A 9703-nucleotide genomic window follows, 5' to 3' on the forward strand; every position below is an offset into this window, starting at 1 on the left:
AAGAATGCTGAATCTAGGATCAACAGATGTATAAAAATTAGAGGATGATATTGTTATTCCAATTCAAAATATGGTGTTATCATGCTCTTTAAACAGTAATTAGTGCTAGCATGCCAAGACTGAAAAGTCTATCACAAAGATTAGGTTTCTTCATAATTTATTTGTCTAACAGGACAAATGACAGTAAAAGCTTTCTTTAAGCAGAGCCATCTTTAGCATTTCTTCCAGAATTCTAATTGCCATCTTTCTTATTGTTCCTTAGGCTGGATGATAGATGCAGACAGTCGCCCAAAGTTCCGGGAGTTGATTGTGGAATTCTCCAAAATGGCTCGAGATCCCCAGCGCTATCTTGTCATACAGGTACTAAGACCACGGTTTGCACTTCCCTTGATAAAAGTTCCTTGGATGAGCATCACATGTCACTGTGCCAGTATGGCCTGTGTCTGGGTCTTGTTATTAAATCCTCCTGAACAGTAGAAGAGCAAGCCTTGGGCACAGCACAGACTGAAGTAAGCAAGGTTCTATGGTGGTTTTCATCCAACTCCATGTCACCATCCTATCTGAACTTTTCCACTCAGACACAGTCTTTCTCTCAGTTCCTTGTGTCATCTCACATTTCCATTCACCAATGCCCTATCTTGGTTCAGTAGAGAAGCAGGACTTTGTAGTGAGGCAAATCTAGTTTCAGATCCCTGTGTCAGCACTTGCCCTCTGCCATCTCCGACACCTCCTTACCTAATATGGGAATAGCAAAACCAAGCTCACAGGATTGTTTTAAAGATTATCAAAATAACATGCAAAATACATTGTACTACACTTAACAGCATAGGATACTCTCAATAAATGCTGCTACTGCTTCCCTTTCTCTTCTCTTCTAAGTTGATTGCATTTCCTATGCATTTTATGATGTGCAAGGAATAATGTTTTATTCTAAGGTGCACATACATAGTTGGAGGGGTAACAGTTATACTTCATAAAACTGCAAGATTTATATTAATACCCAGTTGGCCAGTATACAGGTACCTGCTAACAATGGACCCCTATTCCTGTAGCCAGGAAGTAGACTAGCATCTCTATGGCCCTTTTAAAAAATTTTTTATTTGTTCTTTTTAGGTACACATGATATTAGAATGTATTTAGACATATTATACATAGCTGGAGTAGAACTTCTGATTCTGTGGTTGTACATGATGTGGAGTTTCACTGGTTGTGTATTCATATATGAACATAGGAAAGTTTTGTCTGGTTCATTCTACTGTCTTTTGATGCCCATCCTCCTCCCTTCCCTTCATTCTCCTTCACCTAATCCAATGAACTTTTGTTCTTCCCCTCTACCCCCTATTGTATGTGAGCATCTGCATATCAGAAAGAATATTTGGCCTTTGATTTTTTGGCTTATTTCACTTAGCATAATATTTTCCAGTTCCATCCATTTATGGGGAAATGCTATAATTTCATTTTTCTATGGCCATTTTTAATGGTCTCAAAATTTCTACACCAGGGGGATGAAAGAATGCATTTGCCAAGCCCTACAGACTCCAATTTTTATCGTGCCCTAATGGATGAAGATGACATGGAAGATGTGGTGGATGCTGATGAGTACCTCATTCCACAGCAGGGCTTCTTCAACAGCCCATCTACATCTCGGACTCCCCTCTTAAGTTCTCTGGTATGAATATCTTCTCTCTCTCTCTCTCTCTCTCTCTCTCTCTCTCTCTCTCTCTGTTTGAACAAATTGAGTTTGAGAGAAAATGACAACCATCTAGTAGTACTCACATCAAGAAAAAGGAGAAAATTTTGACCAAATGGTAAAGCCCAAATCAATCAAGTAAGTTTAAGTATCATCAAGTCATTGTTATTGCATTGCAACATTGATTGTAATCATTGATCGTGATCATTTTGGGTTTGCTGTAGAACAGAATAAAATCAAACCAACCCTACTTTTTTTAAGGCTAATGATTCAAGACAAAATTAAGCACCTTCAAACATATCCACTTCCCTGAATTCAGTGAGAATGTACAAGTGTACCAGGAGAAACATCTCTGTTTCTTTTTCAGAGTGCAACCAGCAACAATTCCACTGTGGCTTGCATTAACAGAAATGGGGTATGTACAAACACTTGATGACATGAATTAAAATACAGGTCTGAACCACTGTTCTATTACACCTGGAAAATGCTCATCTTAACCCAGATTTCTTTCTGCCTGTTTTCTACCCAGTATAGTTTCCTAGACCCTTACCATAGAGACAGCAACTAGCTGTTACATATCACAGTGCAATTAAAAAATGTGGTTTGTTGGACAAGCAGCATCAGAACCACCTGGGACATTGTCAGAAATGTGAATTCTTGGGATACCACCCAGACCTACTGAAACAGGACCTCTCAATTTGGAGCCTAATAATGTATGATTCACCCAGCCTTCTGAGTAATGCTGGTGTGTGATCAAATATGAAGCCTGAATCTAGACATGTACAGTATATAGTACAGATGCCATTAACCACATGTGGCTACTTAAATTTTAAATAATTAAAATAAAATAAAATATAAAATCCAGTTATTCACACATTTAAAATGTTCAGTAGCCACATGTGGCTAGCAGCTACTATTCTCAAAGAACACATATGACAGGTCCTCTCCATCATGATGGAAAGTTGTGTTGGACAGAACTCTTGATCAGGACTTCACTGCTTGTCCAGAGATCTGTGGCCCAATAGCAGGGGCATGACCTGAGGGCATCTCAGAAATCCATGCTCTCAGGCCCTGCCCCAGACCCACTGGATTGGAATCAGTAAATTAATAGGATCTCGGATAATATATCCACAGTGAAATTTGAGTAATACTAATTATGGTAACCTTGCCTAACTTGCTCTCCAGCAGAATTGTCCCACAAAGGAGGACAGCTTCTTGCAGCGGTACAGCTCAGACCCAACTGGCGCCTTGACAGAGGACAGCATAGATGATACATTCCTCCCAGCACCTGGTAAGTGGCTTGCTCAGGAAACAGTCATGCATACCAGCCTCCTCAGCCCCAATCAGCAGTGCCTGGTCCTTATTCCCTGGAACCTTTCTAGCTGATCCAGAGGCAGAGACTATGGCAAATTTGTAGTTAGAATGAAGGGAGTAAGAAGCAGATAAATACAAAGTGACCAAACATGTACAAGTTCTTTGTGTTGCATTTAAATTGTCTCTGTTTTTTGTTTTTTTGTTGTTTTTTTTTTTTTGCTGCAGGCTTGCTTTAGAAATGAATCTACAGATTTTGTAGCGTTTGAAGCAAATAGCAATATTTCCCGTGTGTGTGTGTGTGTGTGTGTGTGTGTGTGTGTGTGATACATATATTTTCTTTTCTCCTGGCTCCATTCCTAACTATGAAACATGTGTCTTCCTAATCTAAGCTTTAGCTGCAGACATTCACACTATGTGCACAATTCACACACACATACACAAATGAAGGCAAGCTATCCTCTGAGAATTTTAAATTTACAAAAGATACATGTGTGCATTGCTTCAAGTACAGAAATGGACACAGTTTATTTTACAGTAGCTTCCTTACTTTCTGTGATCGGTTGCCTCATTGAAGAGATTCACAGGGTTCACAATGAGCCATGGAATCCTGCTTTGTTATCTTGGAATGATGCTTTTCTCATTATTTCATTTCTCATTATTTCACTTTTTTTTCTGTTTCAGAATATATAAACCAGTCTATTCCTAAGAGGCCTGCAGGATCTGTGCAGAACCCTGTCTATCACAATCAACCCTTGCATCCAGCAGCTGGCAGAGACCCACACTACCAAAATCCCCACAGTAACGCCGTGGGCAACCCTGAATATCTCAACACCACCCAGCCTATTTGTGTCAACAGTGCATTTGACAGCTCTGCCCACTGGGACCAGAAAGGCAACCACCAAATTAGCCTGGACAACCCTGACTACCAACAGGACTTCTTGCCCAAGGAATCCAAGCCAAATGGCATCTTTAAGGGTCCCACAGCTGAAAATGCAGAATACTTACGAGTAGCACCACCAAGCAGTGAATTTATTGGAGCATGACCATGGAAGGTAGCATCAGCCATAAAGATTCTAGACTCTTCAGAAACCCAGGACCAAGCCACGGCAGCTACTTCACTCCTGATAGCCATGCCTTTGTTAACTCTCAGACTCGTTTTACCACTGAGCTCTGATCAGCTCCTTTCAACCAGGAAGTGCCCCATCCTTGGATGCACTTTAGGAAGTTGTAGGCTCATTCCTTGATCGTCAAACTGTGAAGCTTCCACAAAAAGGCATCCAGGAAGAAAGCTGTCCATTTGAGCTGACGTTTAACTTTCAGTGAGGTATATTAGAAATATAAATAAAAAAATATATAAGGACTTTTACTGCTTGGGGGTCTTTGGGATTTTTAATTGTCACTATAATTATGATTTAATGGGCTCTTCCAAGGACAAAGAAACTTGCTTGTAGCTCTTGCTACACTGAGTTGATCCAGGCCCAACTGTGACCAAGAAGCATGGGCTACAAGTCTTCCAACTAGCACTTGATTCCACTGGCTCTGCTTCAAGACTCTTCCATTGCAAGACAACTAAATATACAAGAAATCCTGCATGTCCTAAGCAGGCCAGATTGATTACTGAATCAAATCAAAGCAGGTACAATAGGATAAGCCACTTTGTTCTTTCCTGGGTGAAGAAGAATTGAAGGGGTTGAATTCTCCTTCAGACTTACTTTTGTATAAATGTTTCCATGGTACTACTTCCCATTAGGTTACAGTATTTTCTAATTATGAGTATTAGACTTGTTTATTTTCCATTCAATTGTTTTGAAACTTAATATGCTTTCCCTGTCTTGATGTCATGACATCAGCAAAAGAAGATGGTACGTCAAAGAATAACTAAGAGTTTGTATTTGGTCCATCAATGTTCAGACCAATAGCCTTTATTTAAGATGTAACAACACCCACAAGAGTACACAAAGGACCATGGTCCCCAAATGTGAGTCTCAGATGAAATGCATTAGGTCCTTGGGGGGATTGTCATGAGACTACAAAAATGATACTGCTCTTAAAACTCATTTCACCTTCACGACTCTTCACACACACACACACACACACACACACACACACACAAAAAAAAAAAACTTGTGGAAGATAATCTTTTTTATTTCATTTCATTTTTAAAGTTTTTTCATTTGTTTGCTTTTTACTGGAAGGGTATGTGTCCCTGCCTGCTAAGCTACCCCCAAAACCCCTCCTGGCCCTTCATGAAAGAATATCTAGGCCCTGAGTCTACTATGCAAGAACAAGCACCCAGAATAGGCACATTGTACAGGTGCAGAGAAAGAGAACATTATAAGTTGAGTGGAATTCAAGTGGCAAATGTGAAATTAGAGTTTGAAATTGATAAGGTTGCTTTCATATCTTTAGATGTTTTAAGTGGGGAGAAATTCATCCTAAAATAATGCCCCTATAATTGGACTATCCAACTAGTTAGGATACCAACATTTTCCCCCTAATTTTCTTATCTTTGCAACCTAATTGGTTAAGAGCAATTCTTTAATGTTTTAAACCCTCATTGTTAACATTTTCTCCTTCCATCTCATCAAGGAAGAAATCCCTATTTTAAGAAGTCCACAATATAGTAAGGGAAGTGGACTTATAAATACTACCCTTATAGCAATATGATAAATATTGTATATCAGCTAAATACCAAGAGCACAGAGCAGGCATGAGTGAATTCTTCCTGGGGAGACCTAGAAGGTACATCAAGGAGGTGATATTGCAGCTGGGCCTCTAACATGACCAAAGTCCAAGTTACAAGGGAAATGAAAAGTATATTCCCAGCAGAGGGAATCGCAACCAAGAAAACATTGCTGGAGAAATTTATGGATGAAGTAGGTTTAAAGGCAATTTCAGTCATCTTGACGTGCTGCTCCTTTAAGCTGGAACTAGGTTTGCAGCATTCCCCAGGTTCCCTAAATGTCCCCTTCTTTTCTGAGCTACCATCTCTCAAAATGATGAGTGAGAAGATTAAGGAACATTCTAAGAATCTGAGATGTGCCATTATCATAAAACTACTTTCATTATCTATTCACCTCAGTACTCAGAATGGAAAGAAAAACCTTAGTCAATGTGTATGCAGACATGGGAAACAGAATGACTCACTTTCTGCTGTCACTTATTTGTCAAGAAGCAGATGATTTGTGAGCAAGAGCAATCTTAAGTCAGTTGAATTGTAGCAATGAAATTCTACTATTTTTGTACTTTGGAATACTTTCCTATAACAAAATAAACTACAAAAACTATTCAAATTTGCTTTTCTTCTCTTTGTACTTCAATTTTTCCTGCATAAAATTTTATTTCTATGTATTCTAAGATTGTATTTCCCAAAATGTTCTGTGTCTATTCAGGGAGACATTCAGGCTATGAGAACTGCAGAGTCAGAGCCCTCTTAAGGACCCCAGTGCCTTACTGGAGAGGAGCTACCCATTATTTCCATATCACAGCCCTGACAGTTCTAATCTCAAAGTTCCCTTCCATTCTTGCTCATTGATAATCAGTCCCTAATATATTCCTGAGCATGTATCTGCTAATTCTTCCTCATTCAGTTCCTGGAAGGCCTCTGCCTGTGGCCTTAGCCTCAGATCTGGCCTTTTTAGAAACAGAGTTCAGAGGAAAGTAAGAGTCAGGAACTAACATTTACACCACATCACAAATCTTGCATACATCTTTTCACAATGTGTAAGAAGTCTGTATCATTGCACACTATGAAAAATACTTACCACCTCGTGATTTTAAAAAGGATGAATCTTTCAAACTCTAAATTTGTTGTGAGTCCGGTTGCCACTGTTTTCTATAGGTAGGGGCCTAATGGAGGCACTGTATTACATTCCAGCAGAAGATGAGAAAGCATAGATATTTGTTGCAAGTTATTAAGTTTGTTTTAGACCCTCCACCCAAGCTGCAGACATTGAAGAACCATGGATTATGTAAGTGCAAAAAGAGTTTGTCCCAGGCTGGGATGCCCTTTGGAATTCTTGGTTCCAATCAAAGGATTCTGATTTGTTTTTCTCAGGTGCAGCCAAAATCATGGACTCTTCAGGGTATTCCCCCAGGTTATCCCATTGTGCACCAAATTTTCATGCACCAAAGATTTCAGAATCACTTGTGTAAATGGAATGTCTGAGAGGGCAAGCGTTGGCACTCACCAGTGGGACTCCCACCCACACTCACTCACATCAAGTTCTCAGGTTGCATATGAGTAGGATGCAGTTGTTGCCTGATGTTAACAAGCCAGGTCTCACCCTCACTGCAAACAAGAATCCTGAGAGTTTAAAAGAGATGTCTAGAGTCTCTGGAGACCAATTCAATCAGAATCTCAAAGGTTTTTCCCACTTCGTTCTAATATACAAATCTCCAAGGTCTCCTTTAGCTGCACAAGCCTACAGCAAGCCTATATCATGCTCTAAGTCATGGTAGAATAAAAAAGCCTGGGTAGTATACAGATTCCCATGTCACAGAAAGAAAAATACATAGTTGTCTCTATGCCTAAGACTTGGCCACTACTGACCATTCCAAAAGCTTCCAATTCCTTACTACCAGCAGTTTATGCTGAAATTAGCTAATATCCAAATCTGAGCCTTGATAGCTTTATCAGGCTATCAGGTTATCAAAGTGTCCTTTATCAGGACACTTGGCATTTTCTAAAAAGTAAGTTGTAAAAATCAGCCTCCTTCCCCCTACCCCCACTGAGTGAACTGCTCCCTCTTAAGAGGCAGCTGTTGAAACTGCCCTTAATCTGTACTTTGTATTTCTTTCTTTTGATAAGCACACATTTTTATTATAACACAATGATCTGTTTATATGTCCTTGCCTGAAGCTATAAAACCTTAACTGAACAGAAATCTCTGCCTCTTTTCCCAGCCACACCTGCCATACTAGGGACAAACATCTTTGTACTATTAAAAAAGATACATTCAGACAGGTTTTGAAATGTAAATCTATTTTTGTAACTTTTTTTGCAGAATATTGTCCTCTTTATGTAGCACTGATCTTTGTAAAGTATATTTTTAGGAAACTCATTTTTCTATTAAAGGAAGTACTTTAGAAAGACTGCAATAGAATTAAATTGAAGTTGAAATCTTTGCTTATAAGGGTTAAACTAAAGCAAGAGAAGTCTTTCTTATAAGAAGGTACAGCCTCATTGCAGAGCTAAGTTGGTCGTCATGGTGAATAGAAGAAGCATCAATTCCATATTTATAAAATTAGAAAAGATAAAAAGCCCACTAACTTAGTGTTGATCTGAATCAGGTTCTGGTCAGTCTGTTAATAGAAAAGGATCACTGTAGGGATTACTGTCTGTTTTTACTACTAGAAGAATCCAAATGCATATTATACTCTGATCATCTGCCAGTATGACCTTATAAATGTAACAAAAGCAATAATATAGCACTTTTGGGTTTATATATGCTAATCTGACTTAACACAAATTATTTTGGTTTTATATTTACAATTGATATTCATTTATCAATACAGACTTAGAAGTATGTACACAGCCATAAAAATGTTCAACATGTTTATGACATCTACCAAGACTCTTATCATAACCAACCTAAAGAAGCTTCCCTGGCTACACCTTGAAATCACCTGGGGACCTTTCAAAACCCTTAAAACCCAGCTATATTTGAGACCAATTATACCATTCTCTATGAATGAAATACAGGCATTTGCACTTTTTAAAACTCCTAAAGTCATTACAAATCACAGCCAAGGTTGAGAGCCATCAGAAGAGCCACAGGGACCTGGACTTACAGGTAAATTCCACAGAGTAAGTGATTCCCAGGCCGAGAGAATTCTAAGACACAAAGATAGCATCTGTCACTGAGAATCAGGAACCTGGACAGAGTTCCCATGATGGCTGCCCATGCACTAGAGGGCAGAATGTCTAACCAGTGGAGAGAAAGCAAAGGAAATATAAAATAGACACCTATTTTTGTCATTTCCTAAGTCTGTCTCTCAATTAAAGGCCAACTGGTAGTAAAATAGAGGTATAGTGACTATTCCTGCTGCTTTTGCAACTGACATTGTTGCCCTCCCAAGTGACCTTTTATTTTCCAGAGTGAAGGATAACCTTGATCTATCAGTTACATTACAAAAGGCAGACTTCAAGAGGATTGGCAAATAGTTGAATGACTTTTACAGAAATAAAAGTGCAAGAGGATTTTTTATACTTTTTTCATAAACTATACCTGGGATAAAAACTGAAGCAACTAATTGTGGTTTTGCTTTTATGTACATCTGCACAGTCACAGTGTATCCTTTGAGGTCCTAAGCTTGTCATGCCTGAATCACAAGCAGAAGTATTAAGAATCCCCACCCCATCACCTAGATAGACATTTTTAGATGCATTTACTTTCTTTTTTAAAAAAAAAAGCCCTATTGACATGATTTGACTACAAAATAATATTGCTGTATAATCTCTTGGAAATTAAGAGATCCCATGGATCTGATGACTGGTATTAGAAGTGATGATGTAACTGATTAACACCAGACAGCAATAACTTCATGTTAGTAGTATTCAAACAATAGCTTTAGAGCAGCTTTATGTGGTATGTGTTAACCTTGTAAAGTTTTGCAATGTACAAATGGAAAGCAAGATTCTCTTTTGTATGGTTTATACTGTTGATCAGAACATGATTGTATATTATTAAAACATTA

The 9703-nt window shown here is 38.7% G+C and overlaps 1 protein-coding gene across 1 annotated transcript in view; it reads left to right on the forward strand.

Annotated features, from left to right (window-relative positions):
* Egfr (epidermal growth factor receptor) overlaps positions 1-9399 on the forward strand; it is a 201972-nt gene extending 192573 nt beyond the window's left edge. The window contains exons 24-28 of the mRNA XM_026412215.2: positions 263-360; positions 1502-1669; positions 2058-2105; positions 2876-2981; positions 3686-9399. Of these exons, the coding sequence (XP_026268000.2) occupies positions 263-360; positions 1502-1669; positions 2058-2105; positions 2876-2981; positions 3686-4047 (782 nt within the window). The 3' untranslated portion in view covers positions 4048-9399. The remainder of the gene's footprint in view (positions 1-262; positions 361-1501; positions 1670-2057; positions 2106-2875; positions 2982-3685) is intronic.
* Positions 9400-9703: the final 304 nt, after the last annotated feature.

This window comes from Urocitellus parryii, chromosome 3 (genome assembly GCF_045843805.1).
Source record: "Urocitellus parryii isolate mUroPar1 chromosome 3, mUroPar1.hap1, whole genome shotgun sequence".
NCBI classification, from domain to species: domain Eukaryota; kingdom Metazoa; phylum Chordata; class Mammalia; order Rodentia; family Sciuridae; genus Urocitellus; species Urocitellus parryii.